The sequence below is a fragment of the Elephantulus edwardii genome, unplaced genomic scaffold (assembly GCF_000299155.1).
Source record: "Elephantulus edwardii isolate Elephantulus edwardi_28Jun2011 unplaced genomic scaffold, EleEdw1.0 scaffold00017, whole genome shotgun sequence".
NCBI lineage: Eukaryota > Metazoa > Chordata > Mammalia > Macroscelidea > Macroscelididae > Elephantulus > Elephantulus edwardii.
In genome coordinates, this window is record NW_006399767.1 from 19858786 (window position 1) to 19882515 (window position 23730).

At 44.9% G+C, this 23730-nt stretch overlaps 1 protein-coding gene across 1 annotated transcript in view; it reads left to right on the forward strand.

Moving 5' to 3' along the window:
* Positions 1–23730, forward strand: part of KIF6 (kinesin family member 6) — a 738393-nt gene that overhangs the window by 657349 nt on the left and 57314 nt on the right. The window contains exons 17-18 of the mRNA XM_006882159.1: positions 21207–21291; positions 22884–23019. Of these exons, the coding sequence (XP_006882221.1) occupies positions 21207–21291; positions 22884–23019 (221 nt within the window). The remainder of the gene's footprint in view (positions 1–21206; positions 21292–22883; positions 23020–23730) is intronic.

Sequence of the window (23730 nt, forward strand, 5' to 3'; positions counted from 1 at the left end):
GCATAACTACATCTGACACCAGCCCCAGGAGTTCCACAGTGTTCACACACCACGCTGGCCAGGCCTGACCACTGAGGCGTACAGCCAGATATTTTGTTTTATTATAGGTGGAAGAAGGGTAGGGAGTCAGACCTTTGATAATTACACAAAGAGGCCAGTGCAGCAGTTGGAATACAGTACATCTATATCAGACTTTATCTCTGGATCCAACTTCTGCAATCATCTATCACACTCCTGTCCTGTTTTCTCCATTTGTCAGCATGTTTCCAATACTGTTAAATAGGTCTAACAATAATGACCAATAAACACATGGTAATTATTTTTAAATTTTATATTAAGAGTTGGTTCCCCCACAAATATTAGCCAACCCCTTGGATCCGAATCCTTCTTCCCTTTTCTTCTCATCCTTTCTCACCGTCCCAGAAACAAAGATCCCTCTGGATATAAGAATTGTGGCCTCGATGCCATGTGAGGTCCTTAGATTATCACTGGCAGGTATTCCTTGTGAGACCCTGTGTGAAGTCAGGGAGTCACAGCCCTGAACCCCCCACAGGAGCTTAAAGGAGGAGAGGAGGGGCCTCAGCTGGTAGCTGCCTACTTCACTGCAGTGTTGGAGCTTAGAAGCCTGAGAGCAGCTCTTTTCTCTCAAACAGAATTCCTGCAGTGACCTCTTGTGGCATCCCTGTTCTCCAAAGAGACGCCTTGACTGTTGCTGTTTCCCCCCAGTTGATACTCAATTCGTTTAAGCCTGAATCTTGAGATACTTTTTGGAATTTTGCACCTGGGGAATCATATTTTGAGAGAAAGCAAAAGGCCAGACTGTCATCCATGTATTCAACAGACTTCACGAGCAATTAGTGTAGTCCACTCAGTGTGTGGTGCGGAGAGGAACCAATTGACTGAGACCTGAAGGACGGAGCTCTCCAGGAATCATCCAGCTCAGTGCTTTCCAAAATGGGCTCTGTGGAAGCTGAGGGGTACTCTGCACAGCCCAGCTGGGACCATGCGGTCAAGATGAAGAGAACTGCTATACAAGCAAGAGGGACTAATTTTGTTGTTTTTAACACACCCTAGGTCAACGGAACTCCCCCAAAACAAAACCAGTTGCCTTTGAGTGAATTCCAATCCAATGTGTCTAGCTCCATCTGTCAGAGTAGAACTTGCATAGCCTTTTCATGTCTGTGATCATTCAGAAAGAGATCCCCAGGCCTTTCTTCCATGAAACCTCTGGATAGATTTGAACCTCACTATTCTGGTTAGTAACCAAACACTTATTTGTGCCACCCAAAGAAACCTCTCATCCTCTTTTTGCCATTAAGCGTTTGTTTCGAGAATGGGTTTTCAACTTCTAAAACATCCTCTTTCCTTCCAACCTTATGGCTCTGTTTTGTTGTTGTTGTTATGTTCCATCGAGTTGACTGTAATCCATAGTGATACTGTGCACAATGGCTCTGAACTTTGCCCTACCAACATCACCATCTCTAACACACTTGACCCCATTGTCCCATTTAGCCCTTCCTATAGGCCAAGTCATTCTGGAATTCCCATTCTTCTCAGAGTCAGCCACAGTTTGTTGTGATCCACACAGTCAAACGCCTTTGCATAATCAATGAAACAAAGATAGACATTCCTCTGGTATTCCTTACTTTCAGCCAAAATCCATCTAACATTAGCTACAATATACCTAGTACCTCTTCTAAAACCAGCCTGCACTTCTGGCAGCTCTCTGTTGATGTGCTGTTCCAGTCGGTTTTGGATAATCTTCAGCAGAATATTGCTTGCCTGTGATATTAATCATATTGTTCAATAATTTCCATACTCTGTTGGGTCACCTTTCTTTGGAATGGGAACTCATATAGATCTCTTCCAGTCAGTTGGTTGTCTGCCATATTTTTTGGCACAGCTTGGTGAGCACATCTAGAGCGCTTGGTGAGCACATCTAGAGCACTTGGTGAGCGCATCCATTAGTTGAAATATGTCAACTGGTATACCATCAATTCCTGGGGGCCTTATTTTTTGCCAATTCTTTCAAAGCAACGTGAACTTCCTCCTTTGTCACCACATGTTGCCAAATGTTGGGGAGGAAGGGAGGGTCTCTAGCCAGGACAGATCTCCTAAGCTCCAGATAAGTGCAAGCCTCCCAACGGCCTTTAATATGGGGTAGAGAAAGCTCCCCTGTGTTTGGCTGTACTGGCTTGGGAAGATGGCTGCTGCGTCTTTTGAGCTGGGAGTGGTCTGCACGAGGCTGAGGTTCTCCTAACCAATCCACATGTCCCACATCTTAAGCCTACCCTATCTTTTCTTCCTGTTTGCATGCTTGTATATAAGTGCCTTGTAGATCCAAATAAAATTGAGCTGGATTGACTCTCTGGTCCTCTCCCATAGTAGTGTATCTCCGTCATACTTACCCCCATCAGGATGTCACTGTTAAGCTGACAGCGAACAGACAGTGACAACCACTGGCTCTTGCTCATATGTGGTTTTGGGGTTGTTTTTTTTTTTGTTAAATTCTTCTGTTTCTGCCATTTCCTTTTGGTAGAATGACTCTGTATACTCTTCCCATCGTCTTTTAATACTTCCTGCATCATTTAATATTTTGCCGAAAGCATCCTTAAATATTGCAACTCAAGGTTTGACTTGGTTCTTCACGCCCTTGAGCTTAAGAGATGAAGATGCTCGATGAGATGGATTGATTTAGTAACTGAGGTAATGGGGATAGGTGTCTGAGAGACAGTGAGATTGGCACAGGATAGCAGGGTATAGGACTATCATACATAAGGTAGCTATGAGTCACAGGAGACTCAACGGCACATAACAACAATATAGGCAGAGTCAGCGACTGGGGTAGTGGAGTTGGGTTTGTCAGAAACAATGAAGTTTGCTCAAGATAGAGCAGAATTCAGAGCTATTATACATGGGGACACTGGGAGGCTTAAGTGAATGAATGGCACATAACAACAACAACAAAATCAGAGTCCAATCTTCCCTTTATTGGAACTAGCTCAATTTCCTTCGAGCCCACACAGAGCTCATTATAATACTTACTGCACTGTATGACATTTATTTCCTTGTCATCTTCTCAGTGGACAGAGTGCATTTTCTAAACACCAAGCACAGTGATTGGCATAGACCTGATCCTCCATAAATGTTTAATCAATCAGTAAGGCCTCTAAGAGGTCACATTTTTACCTTAAAGATGTGCTAGGAACCAGCTGAGGGGGGTTTATGCCTATGTTCCACTATCTGTAAACAAAAGTGGCTGAACAAAATGATACCTGTCTGTAGCCACCACCAACCCTGAGGACCTGAGATATAGCTGGCATTCACTTACTGCTGATTGAATGAACAAATGAATCTCTAAAACCTCACCTCTCAGCTAATCCAGTGTTATCACTTTGTGAATGCAGATTTCCTTAAAGTATTCAGGAATCAGTCTTGGTAAAGAGACATGTAAATGTTTTGATTATTTTATCCTATAATCTACATTATGCAGATGACATAACCTAGCTTGCTAAAACTAAAGAAGACCTAAAGCGCTTGCTGTAGAAGGTCAAGGTCTGTGGTTTTCAATATGGATTGAAGCTCAACATCAAGAAGGCAAAGATTCTCACCACTGGGCAATTGACAGCACCATGATAGATGGAGAAGAGATCGGGATGGAGGTTAAGAGTGAGAAGGAGTCCCCAATCCATCTTCCTGCCACTCCCAAAGCCCTATGCTTTGTTTAGTTCCAGACTTCCCCAACTGTCATGCTAGAAACCAGAAGGAAGCTCTGTGTGTCAGCTCTAGTTACAGTCCAGCACTCCCACTGTGGTTTCGTAAAAACAACACACATTTTGGAATCAAGAGATCCCAATCTGGACCGTGCTTCTGTCATCTGCCAGCCACGTGACCTTGGTCTGCTAACTTTCTTGAAAGACGGTGTACCCCACAGGATCGGTCCCAAGAGACCAGTCCTTTGACAAAGATGCCATACCGGGAAAGGTAAAGCATCATGAGACCAGTCCTTTGACAAAGATGCCATACTGGGAAAGGTAAAGCGTCAGGAAAAGAGAGGAAGATCCTCACGCAGATGGATTGACACAGTAACTAAACCAATGGGCTCGCCCAGATCAGAGATCATGATGATGGTGCAGGACAGGGCATGTCAAATCTGTTGTCTGTAGGGTGGCCATGAGTCGACTCGATGGCACCTAAGACATCCCATGGGGCAGGTCTGAGTGTTGAGTGAGGAACGCATATGACAGAGCTAAGGACATGGCAGGTCCTCAGTAAACCATCACAGAATTGAATCTGAGTTCCGGGAGTCCAGTCAGCCAAATGGCTGGACAGTGCGCACAGCTCCCTCCCCACGGAGCCTACCAGGGCTCCGAGCTACCAGCACTAATTGGCATAGTTGGTGAGAGTCACCACACTCCCACAGTCAGCACAGCAATAGATCCGTAACCTCATTTGCTACAGGCTCCCTTAATTGCTCTTCCTTGTAAAAAAGTACAGCCAGGCTCCAGGATGGGCTATTCCTTTGAGTAGGAGGCACTTGATTGCTGATGATCATCTTACCAGTTGCCAGAACCATTTGTTTTTCATCAGGCAAATGATGAAAAAAAAGTAGCACAGAAACCATTTATACAACTTTGAGCAAATTAATTAGGCACTTGACCAAGCATATAGAGACAAAAATGTCAGCTTCTTGACTTCATCTGCTAGTCTAGCATGTATTATGACTGGCAAATGGCTCCCCATCTGTCCCTTCTTTTACTTATACCTGATAAAAGCACTGTGCTTCATCAGTCAGCCCAGCAAAAGGCTCACCACTTCCTAGGAGCAAAGAGAAGCTTTTTTGCATGTATCATGTTGTTGTTGTTGTTGTGTACCATAGAGTCAGGACTGATCCATAGCTGACCCTCCAGTGGGTCTTCAGAGACAGTTAATTGCCCACGGAGAAGCTGGTGCCCTCGAACCACGTGCCTTCAGGATTGCAGTGCAGCTTCTTGCCACTAGGTCACCAGAGCTCCCTTGCATATGTGATAGGTCTGGGGAAGTCCTGCCCAGGTCCTCAAAGAAGTTGATGGTGAGGCTGGAGAATATCTGCCAACAGGAATTTTCATCTGTCTGGACTCAAATACACGTAATGGGGTTTTTTGGTATGTGTTTTAAACAATCGAGGCAAATCATTTAATGATATTTTGAAAATACCAGTATCTACTTAAGAAACCATGGGAGAGCTGTTTAAAGGAGCTAGGAGGCCATTCGGGATATGTCGGTATAGGAGGAGACCCTCGATGGGATGGAGTGGCATAGTGACTGCAAGAGTGGACCCAAGATTGTGAGGTCAGTGTGGGAACAGGCAGTGTTTCGTTCTGTTATTCATAACATCACGCTGTGACAAAACGGATTTTACGACACCTAATATGGCAACAGAAACTTCAGGAAAGGTGACAGAACAGACTCCATTTTAAAAAGGGGGCGGAAGAAAAGAGAAACATGGAAAAGTCAGTTGTATAGCCAAAGAGCTGAACAACGATTTCGAGATTAATTTGGCATGATAGGCAATATCCTCCGGTGCGATTAACTCCCTCTGAAAACCCACTGGAGTGTCAACTACGGGTCAGTTCTGACTGGATGGTACACAGCAACACTATAACTAAAGATATGTAAATCTCCCAACTCAGCAATTTCATGCAGAACAACATACATCAGAGGTGTTACCTGCACGCACGGCTGATGAGACCTTCCTCAGTGCATTGTTTTAATCATAGCAAATAGAGAAACAAATACAAAATCAGGAGACAACTCAAAAGATCCCCTGGGGGTGGGAGAGCAGCTGGTTAATAAGGAGAGATGTATTCATATGATGGAGTCCCACAGAGACCTTAAAATTAATAAATTAGACCTCCATGTTGTTGTTGTTGAGTACAATAGAATCGGAACTGGCCCATGGCTGACCCTCCCATCAGGTTTTCAGAGACAGTTAATCACCCGGGAGGAGACTGCCCACCATTCTCCTGTGGAGCACCTGGTGGACCGAACTGTGAGCCTTCCAGATTGCAGCACAGCTTCTTACCACTAGGCCAGGCAGTATGAATAACTCTCAAATAAACAACGCCAATTGAAAGAAAATTGCTGAAGAATATTTAAAGATACATGTGTGTAAATGATAAAATTTGAAAACTAGATACTATTTGGAGGATGGGCACCTTTCTCATCTTATTGTTCAAGGTAGCATAATAAATACAGATGGAAATACATAGCATATTTGTACTGATATATATAGTTCAACAAATATTTACAAATGGAACACCTGTGTAACCTCCTTGTAGGTCAAGAAAAAACCCACACACAGCTCAGTAATTTTTAAAGACATCGTACATAGAGTGTTAACAGGAAAGCGTGAAGAGAGGGCTGTCTCCAGAGCGAGGACAGCAGGGCTGGGAAGGTACTTGGGAGGCTGCAGCTAATGCTGTCAATGTTCTATTTCCAGAAAAGAAGGGGATTTAAAACTGAAGTGACTAAGCCAAGCTCTTTAGGTGTTATTAAAAAATATGTGGGTGTCACAAGGGTGGTATTCATTCTGTTCTTTGCTGTGCTTTTTGAAATGGTTTCTAATAATTTCCAGAGGATTTCATTTCAAGGTTCTCAGGTCAAACAAAAATGACTGTCTTCGTGGAAACCTTGTAATGGTAGAAGCGGTAGCAAAAAGCAAATCCTAATTCTGTTCTGATTTATCTTCCTTCTCCTCACTACTGCTTCAGATCATTTTAGTTGAAAATGAAATCAGAAAATTTACCAATTCTCATTTTCTTCAGAAAATAGTTTTTAAAATCTCATTGCCATCGAATTGAAACCAACTCATAGCTGACTTCCAGGGAGTTCTTGGAGGTTGTAAATTTATAAGGAAGGATATTGCCCCTGTCTCTCCCATGGAGCCATTGGTAGATTCAAACAGGGGCAGATGCTGCAGATGGTGTACCTGGCATGTTGACCAATACCAGGAAACAGATCAAGAAAGTCTGCAGTGGTAGTTTTCTCTCATTGCCTCTTTAAATCCTCACAGTAGAAGTAGTTCTCCTGCTTCTGAGTGAAAGCAGAGAACCCAATTTTCTTGGTTGTTTAGAATAACTAGTGATTTAATTAAGGAAACTCTGGTGGTTTAGTGGTAAGGAATTGTGCTGCCAACACAAAGGTACGCAGTTCAGATCCAGCAGCTGCTCCTCTGAAGAAAGATGGACAGTCTCCTCCTGTGAGATTTGTTGCCTCTGAAAGCCCACTGGAAGGTCAGCTAGGGGTCCATTACAATTCAGCATACAATGTTGACTTAATGGATTGTTCATTGTTACTTGCAAACAAAGCAAATAACAACAAAGACTTGGAACAAAAGAGTTCACTCAGCAATGAGAATCCTCCATGTTGCCTAGTTAAGTCCAACTGTCAGGAGCACCAAGATATGGTCAGCTTCTGTCTTCTTTCTAACTCACTTTATCCTTCAGCTACTAAACTCAGTTTCTGAGCAATGGAAGGGAAGATAAAGAAGGCAAAGGAAAGGCAGCTGATTCCGCATGCCCTATCCTAAAATGGTGCTCTGGGCCAGGCAGGTGTTCAAAGCTGACTTTTTCCCATTTGAGATCCTTGCATGGCTCCTGGGTCTCTCGCCAGCTGGCCCCTTCATTTGAGGAAACACACTTCATTCTAACAATTGCTTACCCTCTTGGAACTCCTATCAGTCAGGGTCTTGGCAGAAAGCAGATGGCTGTACTCAAGTTAGATGTTGTGAAGACACTTGAATAATGGACCTATTTCTAGAGGTTAAAGGAGAGCACAGGGAAACCACATGGAAGAGTTATGCCCCCAAGCTGGTAACAGCAAGACAGGAAGCATTGCTGCCCCATGGCCTGAGGGGGCAAGAGGAGTGAGTGGTTACTGGGCACTGGAGATGGACAGAACCTAACCTACAGTCCAGCCAGGTATCCAGCTCATGTTACCCTGCAGAGTGTCCCTGGGAAGATATACCCCATCTTCACCTTCTTCTCGTCCTCCAATCCGTTGTCTGTCCTCAGCTAGAAGACAGAGGGAAAGGAAGCCCATTGGTCTACAAGTTCATTTGCCAGGGCACCCTGCAGGCATCTTGAGTGGTACAAACTTTTAACAAAGTCAGATGCTAACTAAAAAGGTGCAGGTTCATGTCTACCCAGAGGCATCTTGGAAGAAAGGCCCTGGTGGTCTTTATCTAAAAATTGTTGTTGTTGTTGTTGATTGCCTTTGAGTCGAGCACAACTCATAGCAACCCTATGAACAAAAGGCCTGAAGCTCCTCTACAACTATCGACATTCATCAAAGTTCACAGAGTTTCTGGAGGCATGTTGTTGAGGAAGTGGAAATACCAGCCATTAAAAACCCTGTGGGGTACAGTTCTAGCCTGACATGTAAGCGGCCAACGTGAGTTAGAGCCAATTTGATGGCAAAAGGTTATGGTACTTGTTTTGTTTGTTAATATTTCAATTGTGATAAAAATGAGCATAGTAAAACATGTTGTTGTTGTTGAGTCAAGCACAACTCATAGCGACCCTACGAATAAAAGTCTTGAAGCCCCTCTACAACTATCAACAATTATCAAAGTTCATAGAGTTTCTGGAGGCCTGTTGTTTAGGAAGTGGATAGGCCACCTCAATGTCCACTATACATACTTCAGTGACACTGATTACACTCTCCAAGCCGTGTGTCCTTTCTCACCATTAACATAAACTTAATTCTTCCCAAGCAAAACCAAAAAGTCTCTCCTTATCCCTCCCTTCTACTTCTGATAACCACTGATACTCTTTTGTTTCTAATATTTGCTTATTTCATGAAAGTGAAATGATGTAGTGTTTACCCTTTGCAACTGACTTGTGGCACTTGGCATGATATTTTGAAGGTTCACCCATGTTGTCACATACAAGAGACTTCATTATGGATGAGTATTCAATTTTGTGCATTTTGCTTATTCATTCATTGTGGTTAAGTCATACCTAGGAAGAAGGCATCTCTTCCCAATGTCACATTCAGGAACACCATGATGGTTACTTGGAACTGGACACACACACACACATGGTAACCACTACAAAATAGAACTATTTTTTTTTCCTTCCAGAGAACTGATCGTTAAGCATCTCCCAGAATGCCATTGATGTCAGATGACCATAGCCTGACTTTGTTTCATGCTTACAATCCAGGTACACAAGAATGGAGCAAGCTGTTCTTTGCTCTTGCTTCCCAGCAGTCCGTCACCAATCCCTTCCTCTCTAGATATTCTGAGTAGGAATCAGGCATCAGTTCAATGTGCTCCCTCTATTCACACAAATTCTGAAAAATTCTTAGCACGTTTTCTGAGTGGTCTCTTTTAAACTCCTCCCCCAAGACCTGAGGTAGGCGGAAGTGCATCTACACACGCCATCCTCCATGAGGGGAATCAGGTAGGACCGTACGAGGCAGTTCCACTCTGTCTGCAAGGTCACGAAGAGTCAGAATTCACTCAAAAACTGCCAGCTCTCTCTAAAGAAATTCTTTTCGAAGATTCTTTTTGACCTTTTCTTTACTTCGTGTGGGTGTTCTGGTTGTTGAGTCAGCTATTGTCATCTTACTTTGAAAATATGCCAATCCTACTTTGTAGTCTGTCTCAGAAGAATTACTTCTGACTCTAATTGTCTGGTAAATTATTGCCAGAGGAACAGGTTGACAAATTGGTTAGCAGCCGGTAACTACTACAAAAGTGGAGGGAGGTGATTTTATTAAGATCCTCAACTCAATTCCCAAAATTCCTGACATTTCTCTTCTAAACACTGATAAAACTTCAATAACAGTCATCATAAGAGGCTTCTAGAGGAGGAAGGCCCATGCTCACTCTTGAAAATACAAGAAAAACTTTCTTCCCAGAAAGTCCTATATGGCCCAAGAGGACCCTGGACTCACTGGGTCCAGTGTTTTGAAGCTGGAATTGGATTTTAAAGATGGCAGCATTGCTGCTAAAAGGTCAGCGAAGCTGAAATAAATGAAGGGTGGGGCTTCCAAGAGAGTCAGAGCTTTGAATAAAACCCTTACGTTCTGAATCTATGCAGACTTGAAACAGGAATAAGAAGTCACAGTGGCTGGAAAGCAGGCCAGAGCAGCGTCTGGACAGACCTTCCCCTACAGGGTGAGAGAAGCAGGTGTGTGGACCTGGGGAAGAGAGAAATCTTAACTTGGGAATCCTGAGATCACTTAGCCAGGCTCCGAGTATTTGTTGCAAGAGAAATGTTGAGTGAGAACCCAAAGATGGATCTGGGGTCCCAACAGAAAGAACTGTGAAGAAGAGCTACAAGAAAGAGTTCCCTTTTCACTGGAAAGAGGCACAGAAGTAACAGTGGAAATAACCAGAAATACCTTTCCTACTTGTCAAGGTAGGAAGGATATAGATAAGGATGGCAGAAGGAGAATCGATGCCTTTGCACTGTGGTGCTGGAGATGAGTGTTGGACATACCACGGACGGTCAAAAGAACAAGTAAGTCTGTGCTGGAAGAAGTTCATCCAGGGCCAAGATGGTGACGCTTCTTCTCACATGCACTGGGCATGTTGGCAAAAGGGGCCAGTCCTTTGAAAAAGACATCAGGCTGGGAAAGGTAGAAGGTCAGAGAAAGAGAGGAGGACACTCAACAGGACGGATTGCCACAGTGACTGTAACAATGGGCCCGAGCTGGTCAAAGATCCAGCGCATGGTGCAGGACAGGGCCACGGTCAGATCTGTTGTTCAGAAGGTTGCTATGAGTTGTAGTCGACTCAGTGGCTCATAACAACAACAACCTGTCAAAGTCAAGTGTGCCTCTAGGGCCTCCCCTTATTGTCTACAAGCCCACACTGGCCCTGCTGCACAGTGACCCTGTGATCTGACTCCTCACACGAAGCAGATCAGAGAACAAGGAGCAAATACCAACAGGAAGAAGCCACCATCTCAAGAGCAAGATCTCAGATGGAAAGGTCTAGAAATAGCAGGGGAGTTCTCACAGGAAGAAATGATGGACAGTCTTCTGTCCAGGGCCTGTGTGGGCCTATGCTTTGCTCCTAGCAGGCATACTGAACGTTTCAGATTATATTAAAATATAGCCACTTCTTATCTGGAAGAACGCCCTGTTCTCCCCATGGGGGAAATAGTGGCAGCGAGCGCAGGGCTTGTGGTTGTGGGTATGTGTGCGCCCCAGAAATGATAAGTCTCAGCCATGTGTCCACATGGTTATTCATCACACCCTCAAGTCCAGGGGCAGTTGAGGTGTTACACAAAATCAACATCAAGATGGATCGTGGCGCTGAGCACCCGTCAGCATGTGATTACTCTGGCTGACAATAAATTTGAACCATTAAACAGGAAATGGTCTGATTGGGAAGGCAGAGTCTTTTGCCTCTGAGCATGCTGACCATTGTGGTAATTGCGCTACTGACACCATCAATCTCCCTGAGAATAGACACTTTGACTTCGCAAACAAGGTGAGGCTGAGTGATCTACGGTCCATGCGACAGTTTAGCCCCAAGGAGGCCCAGAGTAGGTGTTGAGCAAATGAATCATTAGTTGGATGGCTGAGGTGACCGGCTGGAATGCCCTCCCCAACTCTGATGTCTGCTGTGGGATAAGCCACATAATTCACCACCTCCTCCCACGTGGGAAACTCTGGCCACGGCGGACCCCAGAGCTTTTGCTTGGTGAAAGCTCACAGGGCTTTGTTAGAAACAATCTATAGGATCTTCCTTGACACTCCTAGTTTGAGGACATGGAAGCTGAGCAAACTGATTCTGGGTATCTCGTGGGCTAAATCTGGAGAGTAGGATCCTATCAAATCCTGGAAGCATCCCAGCGGGTTATGGGTGAGCCCCAAATGGCAAGCAGGATCAGAGGAGCTGAGTGGGGTTTCAGTTGGTAAAGGACAGTAAAGCTTTCTCTCAGTCCCATCCCTAGATATGAAAGGCATCTGTGGAAAAGAGCATTCCCCTTTAAATACCAAGGGCAAGTCAATACCAACATCCATGAGCTGCCCTGTGGAATCATTTACAAAGGAAAGAAACAGCAGCTTTGAAGTCAGCTAAACTGGGTTTCAACCTTAACTCCTCTTACTAAAAGTATGATCCTGGGCGGATAATTCACTCACAAGGCTCTGATTCCTTATGAGGAGATAACACACAGTGATATGTAGGAAGAACATGTCCATGTGATAGACACCCATTGAATACCATCACTCAGATTGTATTAATACCTCCAAGAGCCAAGTCCAGCCCAACAGCAGTATGTCTTCATTGCTCCCAACCCCTGAGCCTCTTTCTCAACTCAGTTACCCGGTTGCCATGGAGTCATCTCTGACTCATGGGGACCCCAAATGTGTCAAAGGAGAATTAGCCTCAGAGTTTCCTGTGGCTGATTTTTCAGATGTAGATTCCCAGGGCTTTCTTTGGAGGTTCCCCTGGAACCTCCAACCTTTTGGTAACAGCCAAGCACATTAGTCATTTGCAACAGCCAGAGACTCCCTTTTCCCCACAGTGACTCCCAAAAGTTGAGAACATATAGAGAACGTGCTACCTTCCAGACCCTATCTAAACCTCTGCCGATCCTGCATTCTTCTGAACTCCTCCAGGGAGTACCTGCCAGCATTTCAACTTGTCTCAAAGTCTTCAGCAGTGTTCTTTAACAAGGAGCGAGACTCAAAATGACCAGGGGACCCCACCTGGCAAATCCTCCCTCAGTTGGTCTGGACTAGCACCCGGTCATCCCTGTGCATTTACACGCTTCTTAAATGATTCTGATGTGCACCCCCAGTTGAGAACCACTGGACCAGAAAAATGAGATCCTGTGCATTTCAGACATTGGATGGCTGTGTAGGAGCGTTCTGGCTTGTGTATGTGTGTGTAGGGAAGTACCTGGGAAGCTGTGTGTGTGTGCAGTAGGGTCTGTGGAAGTTGTATGTGTGAGTATAAGGACAGGGGAAGTTGGAGAGGTAAGAGAGATAGAAAGTATAGGGTCTGTGTGGGTGGTGTGTGTGTAAAGTCTATGGAAGTTGTGATGGGTGTGGGGGGGTGAGAGAGAGAAGTCTGACGAAAGTGTAATATGGGTGGTCTATGTGTATGTGTGTGTGCGCACGTGTGTGTATAAGATCCGGGGAAGGTATGACAGTGTGGTCTGAGTGTGTTTGTGTGTATAAGGTCTGGGGAAGGTGTGACATGAGTAGTCTGGAGGTGTGTGAGAGAGAATGTAGGGTCTAGAGAAGTTGCGTGTGTTTGAGGATGTAGAATTTGAAGGATGGGGGTGGTGTTTAGAGTCTGGAGAAATGGGAAGAAGAATAGTGCTCAGTCCAGTGCATCGGAACCTCCGAACCCCTGCGGGAGGACAGGGCCATGTCTCATCTGACCTTCTCAGCATGAGCCCCCTCGTGTCCTTGCCCTGCTAGTTTCCAAACTCTTGCAACTTCAGACAAAAGAAGGTCAGCCCGGGACTGTGCTTCCCCCTGGCTTAAAGCTTTGGTTACTTGTTAGACTTCTCAGGCTTTCTCATGTCATGGTGTGACATTCAGATCTACAGCCACTGAAATGAAACACTCCTTTCTTGCTTTTGTGTTCCTTTGGAGACAGCTGTCCCCAAACCCTCCACACTAGCGGTGTGACCTCCTAGACCACTCGAGGCTGTGATCTCCCATGCTTCTGTCCAGTCAGAATCTGTCCTTGAAAGGAGGGCCCCCTCTGCCTCCTGTCAGGTGACATGGAGGTTCTGTCCCAGCCAAAGTCCCAGTGGGGACAGAGACTTACAAAACCCAAATGCCCTTTAGTTACTCCTTCTCCCTCTGTTCTTGTTCAGTCTCTTTTGTTTGGTTCCCTTTGAATTCCCAGCCCTTATATCTATTCAGAGGGGATTGATAAGCCAAGCCTCAAAAAAGCATCAGAAGCAGCCAGGGGCTCTCTGCTGGTGGGGTTACAATGCATCTCACAAAGCAAACACCGTCTTTGGCACTGGGCCAGGTGGTTGTCATGACAACATGGATAGCTTGTGTCTTGGGGCATGCAGTGCCCTCATTCTGGCTGCCCATCTTCCTTTGACCCAGCTTCCTTTCCCAGATCCTTTCAACACACTAGCCCCATCCTGGCGCCACCCTATTTTAACTGCTCCTCGGTTTGGAACAGTTTTGTCTTGATCAGAAAAACACATCCTGGCTTGTGTGTTAAAGAAATAAAAAGCAAACCCATTCCTGTAGATCCAAGCTCATAGTGACCCTATGGGACAGAAAAGCTGCCCCATGGGATCTCCAAGACTGTGATCGTTATGGAAGCAGACTGCCTCGTGTTGCTCTCGCACAGCCTCCAGGAGGTTCATACCACTGACCTTCCTGCTAGCAGCAGAGCACTTAACCATTCTGCTTCCAGGGATCTTTATTAAAAGACTAGGTAAGGTCACTTCTCTCCTCAAAACCCTCCAATGTCTCGTCTCTCTCAAAGCTAAATCAACCTACCAAGTTCTACCTGATCTGATCTCAGTGTCTTACTGACCTCAGTTCCCACCCTCTTTCCCTAACCCAGTGTTCCAGGTGCAGACTCTCTCACTGTTCCTATGGCATCCTGAGCAGGATGGTGGCTCAGGGCCTTTGCACTCGCTGTTATACAGTCTTCTTCCTGAATTCTTCATTCCAGTCTCTGCTCAGATGTCCCCTCCCTAGGGAGATTGTCCCTGGCCTCCCTACCTTGTACAGCTGTAACAGAAATACCACATATGAGTGATTTTAAAGAATAGTTATTTCTTTTTTCATAGTTCTGGGGTCTAAAACTCAAAATCAGGGCTTTGGCTTTGTTAAATCTTTCCTTGCAGGAAGCCCCAGGCCATCTTTGGTTCTTGCCTAGCCTTACATGGGCTCTATCTTCCCAAGTATGTACATATGTCTCTATGTCTATGCTACTCTTGACATGACTCAAGAATGAGTAGGATTATGGTACATCCTACATGGGTATCATCTTGGTTGATTGACTGATTGATTGATTGAATCATATTAGGTTGCATTCTGAAAGGTGACTGTTAGATCCATGGGCATAGTCATTAGAATTCCAATACATTTTGGGAGTGGGACGACAGATTTAATCCCAAACACTACCTAATGTGGTTACTTCTTTCTCTTTTTACTCAGCTGTCTTTTCTCATGTTGTTGTTGTTGTTGTTGTTACGTGCTGTCGAGTCGTGTCCGACTCATAGCGACTCTATGCACAACAGCCCTAAACCCTGCTCTATCCTGCGCCAACCGCACTGCCTCTGACACACCCATCCCCATTACCCCAGTCACTGAATCAATCCATCTCATAGAGGGTCTTCCCCTCCCCGCGCTGTCCCTCAACCCTCCCAAGCATGATGTCCCTCTCCAAGGACCCGTCCCTCCTGGCAACATGTCCAAAGTATGTCAGACGAAGCCCCAGAATCCTTGCCTCCAAGGAGTAGCTTGGTTTAATCCTCTCCAAGACAAATCCGTTTGTTTCCCTGGCAGTCCAGGGTACACTCAATACCCTTCTCCAGCACCACAGCTCAAAAGTATCCACTCTCCTTCTGTCCTCCCTAGTCATTGTCCAACTCTCTGATGCATAACAAGCGATTGCAAATATACCATGGCCTGTATCAGGCGCACCTTAGTCTTCAGAGAGACACTGTTGCTCCTGAGTACTTTAGAGAGGTCCCTAACAGCAGACTTTCCCATCGCGATACGCTTTTTGATTTCCTGACTACTGGTGCCAAGAGTGTTGACTGTGGAGCCGAGCAAACTGAAGCTGTGAACAATCTCAATCTCTTCGTCATCCATCCTGACGCTGCCAATTGGTCCAGTGGTGAGAATCTTTGTCTTCTTGACGTTGAGCCTCAGTCCATACTGAAGGCTGCAGTCCTTGACCCTTCGCAGCAAGTGCATGAGGTCCTCCTCAGTTTCAGCAAGCAGGGTTGTGTCATTCCACCAATCCTGATGCCACAATTCTCCTCATAGAGTCCAGCCTCTCGGATAATCTGCTCTGCATACATGTTGAAAAGGTATGGAGACAGGATACATCCCTGGCGTACACCCTTCCCAATTTTGAACCATGCAGTGTTTCCCTGCTTTGTTCTGACTACTGCCTCTTGGTCCAAGTATAGGTTTCGTATTAGCACAATTAAATGTTCTGGGATTCCCATTCTTCTCAGAGTCAGCCACAGTTTGTTATGATCCACACAGTCAAATGCCTTTGCATAATCAATGAAACACAGACATTCTTCTGGTATTCTCTGCTTTCAGCCAAGATCCATCTAACATCAGCAACAATATCCCTAGTACCACGACCCCTTCTAAACCCAGCCTGGACTTCCGGCAGTTCTCTGCTGATGTGCTGTTCTAATCGTTTTTGGATGATCTTCAGCAGAATCTTGCTTGCATGTGAAATCAATAACACTGTTCTGTAGTTTCCACACTCAGTTGGGTCACCTTTCTTTGGAATGGGAACACCTTTTAATCGCTGGTATTATAATACATACTCAAACTTTGTTGGTTTCATGTCTGTCTTCTCCACTAGAATACTTCTAGAACAGGGACAGGTAGACACTTCAACTTTATCAAATAAGTGAGTGAATAACTAGTTCTGGATTTGAAGCTGGCTCTGCTGTTTGGGAGCTTTGTGGAGCTTTGCAAAACCCCTAATGGCCCTGAATCTCCATCTTCTTATCTGTCAAGTGGGCATGCTACCTGCCAGTAGAGTAATGAGAATAGATGAATTGACATACAATGACCAGACAGAGAAAGTGCCTCATGAACAGTAGCTGATTTGTTGTTTGCTCTTGTATCAGCTACATTCAGAGTGTTCTCCCTGCCCTGAGGCCCCTGAACATGTGCAGGGTACCTGTGACTCTGTGATCTGTCAGGAAAAGACAGTCCAACAATAGAACAAGAGGCCCTCTCTTAGAAAAAGCCTCTCTCTTACACTCACACTGGGTGGGCATAGCTTTAAGATGGAAGGAAAGCCCATCTTCATCTTCCTTCTTACCTTCTTTCCATTCACATTGCTTCCACTGTGTCAGTTGAGATGAGCCTTGGTGTGTGCTGAGGAGGACACCCCTGTCTAGCAGGGATGGCCTAGATTTTTCAGGTCAAGGGTGACTTGAAGAACTCCTTTTGAAAGAGGTAAAAGATCCATGGATTAAATTTAAATGTAAAGAAAATCAATATTCTCACAACTTGGCCAACAAACAACATCATGATAAATAAAGAAGGAATTGACAATGCGAAGAATTTCATTTCACTTGGATCAACTATCAACTCCCAAGCCATCTATTGCACTGAGAAAATCAGTTCTTTAGAAAAGATCTCTTTGAAGTATTAAAAAGCAAAGATGTCACTTTGATGCCTAAGGTGTACCAGCCATGGTCATCTGCATTGCATCACCTTCATATGAAAGCTGGGGAATGAAAAGGGCGGATTCAAGGAGAATTGATGGTAAAGGACACTGAACATCACATGGACTGGTGGAAGTAAAAGCAAATAACTCATAGAAGGAACACAGCCAGAATACTTCTCAAAGTGAAGACAGTGAGGCTTTGGACACAGCATTGGGAAAGACCAATTTCTAGGAAAGGACATCATGTCTGGTAAAATAAAAGGTCAGGGGAAATAAGGGACATCCTCGATGAGGCAGATTGACAGAGTACTTATATAATAGCTCAAACATGCCAGTGATTCATAGAGATGGCACAGACCCAGAAAATACTTTGTTCTCTTATACATAAGGTTGTCATAAGACAGAGACAATTCAGAGCAACTAATAACAGCATTCCTCATCTGGGCCAAAAAGTTAGATTAAAAGCAAGAGTAAGATTCACAGCTTCTTTTTTTTAATGGGTTGCAAGATACATTTGCCCATTTGGGATACTTTAAAGAGAGGAAATATTCTGTACATTTGAAATCATGTTATTGTCACTTTGACATTAAGAGACTTCCTTCAGTTTGTCACAGCTGACATTTTCAAGGAGGGCAAAGCCCAGCAAACATTTATAACATTGAGCATACCTTTCTTGTGGAGCCTGAACAAAGCGTTATAGGAAGATAAAAGGGCAGAGGGAGCCAGTCCCTGCTCAAGGGCTTCCCTATCAGGATGATGGGTAATGGGTAGACAGGCTGGCTCATTAGAGCCAGGAAATTCACCTGACTGTGCTAGTGTGCTGTCTTCAGCTGGAAAGTCTATCTTCTCCACATCTCTTAGGATTCGATGACAAGATGACATTTGCTCAGTTAGTTTTCAAGTGACACTGTTTGGGAGAATGTGTAACAGGTGCCTGGAAGACAAGGTCAGAATTCTGATCCACTTAATACTACAGTTCACATCCATTCTTTCTCCATCAAGTTTTCTTTTTCCCTCATTGGCCAGCTATCACATTCATATAAGGCAATTGGGAAGAACAAGGCTAGGATCAGACACACCATAGTCATCAAAGAGTTAGATATACGCCAGTGAGTTAGAGATCAAGATGAAAAGCATACTTAACAGAGTGTCAAGGAAGCCAAAGGGGAAGGCATTGCAGCGTGAAAGAGTAAGGACCTCTCAGCAGGCTACAGTTCCAGTGAACGTTGAGTGCTGTGTTTCAGATCAAGAAGACAATCATACCGAAATCAGATGTGTTTTGATAATCACTCAGAAAAAATATATGTAAGTGTTTAAACAAACCACAAATTTAACAGAGGCCAATCATAGCAAAGCTACCAACATGTTAACAGCAGATTTGAGAATGCTGCCTGATGTTAAAATTTAGCTCTTTGGACTAGAAAATTTGGGCTTCAAATCTCATCTCTGCCACTTATTATGTGTGTGATTTTGGGTTATTAGAACCCTCTGTGAGTCTTAGAATAATTTAAGTGAAATGAGATGGAAATTTTGAGAATTAGCAGTAAGGTGAGTATTCAGTAACTTGGCAGAACTTAGCATGTGGAAGACACTCAGAAAAAGTCATTGTTAGTAATTCCTTTGCTATGAAAAAGTAGAATTAAAAGTTTTAAAAGTAAGGTGGGGTTCCCCTCTATTCTGTCCTTCTCAGACCTACCGGCAGTATTGTGTCTAGTCCTAGGCTCTATACTTAAGAAAAATTGGCATGTAAACAGGCTGACAGACATCTAGAAACCATACCACAGAGACCTCAGACAAGATGACTGAGAAGAGGTAGCCTGAAAATAAAACACCAGACACATGGTACCCTGTTTTTGAAAGAGACATTATGTTTAAAAGGGGGATGGAAGATATACTATGTGATTCCAAAAAGCCAGAATAGAAATCAATGGAGAATACTGGGTCAGGTCTCAACGTAAGGGAAAACAAAGATGCCCAAGATGAATTGTGCTGTCTTTCAAATTAGCATACTTCCTCACTGCAAGTGCTTGAGCAGACATCTGTCAGAAATATTACAGAAAGAAATTCCAGACCCAGAGCCCTTAAAAACCAAACAAACCTGGATTCGAAGCTGGCTTCCTGAAGCAAGCTGTGTGGCCTTAAGTAGGTGAACATCTTTGAGCCTCATTGACCTTATAGGTAAAATATAAATAATAGTATTTACCTTCAGTGAGTAGAAGAAGGATTAAGTGTGATCATCTCTGGAGAGTACTCCAGGCCATTTTGCCTTCATGAATCATAAGCAGAGCTGTATGGCTTCCACGATGCCTTCTATGATGCCGAGAAAGTCAGTGCTCCTCCACAAAAGACTCCTAAGCAGATAAAGAGGCCACTGGTGGAGCACTGGCTCCAAACAAGCACCAAGCCAGCACAGGCAATTAGGTATCTATGGAGGCCCAACCATGGCAGGTGTCAGTGGGAATAGAAGAGACAGCCACCAACTGATTGCTTCCCACAGGCGGTCCCCTCCCCAAAACCTCCCCCCTAGACTGTACCCAAGTCTTATTGGGGAGCAGGAGGCAACTGAATGTAGTTCTGCGCTCTTGTTGCTTATTAGCATAACTTGGGGAAGACTCTCGATGAGATGGATTGACTCAGTGACTGGGGTGATGGGGGTAGGTGTGTCGGAGACAGTAAGTTTGGCTCAGGATAGAGCAGGGTTCAGAGCTGTTGAACATAGGGTTGCTATGAGTTGCAGGCGACACATAACAATAACAACAACAGACGATATTTTCACAAACTACCATTTTCTAGAGTGCTCCTTGGAGGCAAGGATGGCAGCACTTCATCTCAAAAACTTTCTGCTTGTTGTTAGGAGAAGCTATTCCTTGGAAAGAGATATTATGCTTGGAAAGGGAGAGGGTCAGTAAAAGAGAGGAAGACCCTCAATGTGATTGATTGATTGATTGATACAGTGACAAGGGTCAAGTATGTTGATGATGATGAGAACGGCACAGGATAGGACAGGGTTCAAATCTGTTGTTCATAGGGTCTCTTTGAGTCATAGTCAACTTGACAACACCTAACAACAGCCACCATTGCCGCTCCCTGCCCTGGCCATATTGAACCAGAATCTATAGATATGGGTAGAGTTTTGGTTTTTGTTGTAACTGTTGTTTTAACTTGTCAAGCATTTTAAGGTTAAATCATCTTGAGAACTATTATATTAGAGGGAAGTAAATATCAAGAGACATGATTTTGAGGCGAGAAAATTTATCACTTCAACTGGTGCAAAGAAAGATATAGGGCATTTTAGTGATGTTTCTTGGTTTGTGAAGGGCTATTTATCAGGGGATAGGAAAATATTATTTTGCACCTTCCCTGGGGATGCCAGCAGAAACAAGGGATGTCAATTCTGAAGGGATATAGTAGTCATGTACGGAGACTCTGCCTCTGGGAACAGAAATTAGACACAGGAAGGGTCCGCTGAGGGAAGACAGCAGTAGAGATTAGCACTCGGGAGACTAAAACAAGTTCTTGTCTGAAAGCTCCCAAAGGAATTCACAAGTTCCCTGTCATCTTAGGGGAATTCTGGGGCTTAGTGATAAGGAGTTGTTTTGCCAACCCAAAGGCACTAGGTTTGAGTTCACCGGCTCCTCTGATGGACGAGCAGTCTCTTCCCATGTGATTCGCTGCCTCTGAGAACTCTCTAGTGGGTCCACTATGGGTCAGTCCCAAATCGGTGGTGCTTAACATAACTGTAATCTCGGGGTGCACTTTGTTATCTGTTCCAACTAGCTCACTTTTCCTTTTGCCTTCCACCCTCTTTGGAGTAACTCAAGCTTCTCTTTCCTTACAGGCATCTCAGGAAACATGACTACAGCCTCAGTGCCAGACGCGCTGGAAGAGAAGCTGCGAGCACAACTAGAGGAGGAAAAGCAAAGGTTCCCTTCCTTCTTGCTGCACACACCCTGACCCACGCCCCATAGCACCAGCCAGTGGTCACTGGAGCTGCCCAGGGTGGGGGCAGAGTGGCCAAGCTCTGGCCCAGGGCAGCAGTTATTTGAGGGAAATGGATCCTCCAGCTGGATCCTCAACTAGCAGGATCAGGAGGGGTCTGCCTTTGGACAGGCATGTGGAACGTAGGAACCTTGGGCCGCATGAGATTGGAATGGAGCTGGAGCAGTGGGCCACGCCAGGCCCAGAGCGGCCACCATTCAAGTATCAGGGAGGTTTTTAGTTGTTTGCACCCACGTCCTGCTCCAGCGCCCAGGAGTTAGAATTGTGTTCTGTTGCCACCTAGAGGAGTCAGGAAGTATGACCACAGTGCTCTCCTTAGATCTGCAGCTTTACCCTACTTCTCTTCTGAACCTCCTCATCTATAGCGTCATGAAGCCATCAGACACTCGTGCCGTCATGTAAGATCCCAAAGCGGTCTTACTTGCAGAGTGAGGAACATCAGTATAAATAAGTATATGCCCATTTCTGATTCACAGAATCGCCCGTAACTCTCCCATCAACCACCTTCATTCATTTATGCATGCAGCAAATGTTTGAAATCTCCTCCATGCATCATACAGATGCTGGAGAAACCAAGCCGATTACTTTCCATGCCTTCAAGGAGCTAATGGTCATCTCAACACACTTTACTCTAGATTGTAGCTTGGGCAAACCACCTCTCACACCCCTGCCCTCATACTTGAGGAAGACAAAGATGTCTGCTCAGTTAATCTGGTCATTTTCTGGTAATTATGCTTGCGCTCTGTCATCTCCTGCCAGCATCCTCCTCTCCCAGAATGCCCTGTACTTCCCTCCTGGACACTCACTATTGTCCTGCTTTGTGGAGACGTTCCCCAGTTGTCTGCCTTTTTCTCCACTCTGTATATCTTTCTGCTTTTCCCAACCCATTCATTTTTTTTTCCCTCTTTAATTCTGTCATGTCCACTCTCCACCTAAGGAGCATCTCAGAAGCCACATTGTCTCTTCAGTTTTCTATTTAACTGTTTCCAATCAGATGACTTCTGATTCATCAATGACAGTATCCCCAAACCGCACATACATATTAACAAACATATTGGACATTTGGTGCTCAGCATGAGGACGAAACTGCAACACTGTGGGTTCTAAAGCCAGTCAGCCTGAGTTTTAAATTTCAGCTCCTCTCTTTATTAGTCGTCAGCTTCCAAATCTGTAAAATAGGTATGAAAAAAATTAATATCTTCACAGGGCTGTAGGAAAGGATTAAATTCATTCAGACGTGCCAAGTACCTAGAAGAATGTCTACCTTTTAATAAGTACTTAATAAATAGCAGCCATAGCTATTGGAGAAGGGTTGCTACAGCACACACAGAGCCCCATGGGTCGAATAGAAGGGTCCGGCTTTGCATCTCTCTGATGGACTTAAACCCCAGTGCCTCAGAGAGCACCAATATTGTCCCAGCCCTCCGAGCACCAGGGCAGCACTGCCCCTCCCTCTCTGTAGGTGACTGTCCTTTCAAGAAAGCAGCACACTGACCTTCCTCTGATTTCATCGTAGATATAAAACAAATTTCGCTCACCTGAAAGCCCTGAAGGTGGAGATTGAGCACTTGCAGCTGCTCATGGACAAAGCGAAGGTGAAGCTGCAGAAGGAGTTTGAAGCCTGGTGGGCGGAGGAGGCCACCAGCCTGCAGGTACGGCCAGCTGTATCCCTCACGGCCCTCTACCCACAGTTTAGGGAAGGGGCCAGTCATGCAGACCCCATGGGGCATGGCAGGAGGCAGAAGTAGGATCTTCTCCCACAGGCCCACATGCTTTCAGTGCTAGGCTCCTGAAGCAGGTGCTCTTGTTGCTACAAGCAGTAGAAAGGTCAGGATCCACTGCTTCCTTACCTTCAAACTCAAACTCATTGCCATTGGATCAGAAGTTTCTTTAGCTGAGCCTCCGTTGAGTTTCTGAGGCTATAAATCCAAAAGAAGGAGATTGGCCATCTTCCTGCTGTGGAGCCTCTGATGGGTTCCACCTGCCAGAGAGGTGCCACCTTTAGGCTAGCAATCCGCTCCCAACAGATGACCCTAGTGCCCCTAGTGTCTGACAGAACCACACACATGGGGAAAGTGAGCCTTAGATGAGCTCTCTAATCCACAGCTTGCTGCTGTGGCCTTGGGCGGGATACTTCAGAGATACTATATCCATAGTGCTTGATTTCTTATATATGTATATTCATTTTAGCCATTTTTAACTTGTTGTTGTTGTTATGTGCCGTCGAGTCGCTTGCGACTCATAGCGACCCTCTGTGTACAATGGCCCTAAACTCCGCTCTGTCCTGTGCCAATCGCACTGTCTCTGACACTCCCATCCCAATTATCCCAGTCACTGAATCAATCCATCTCATAGAGGGCCTT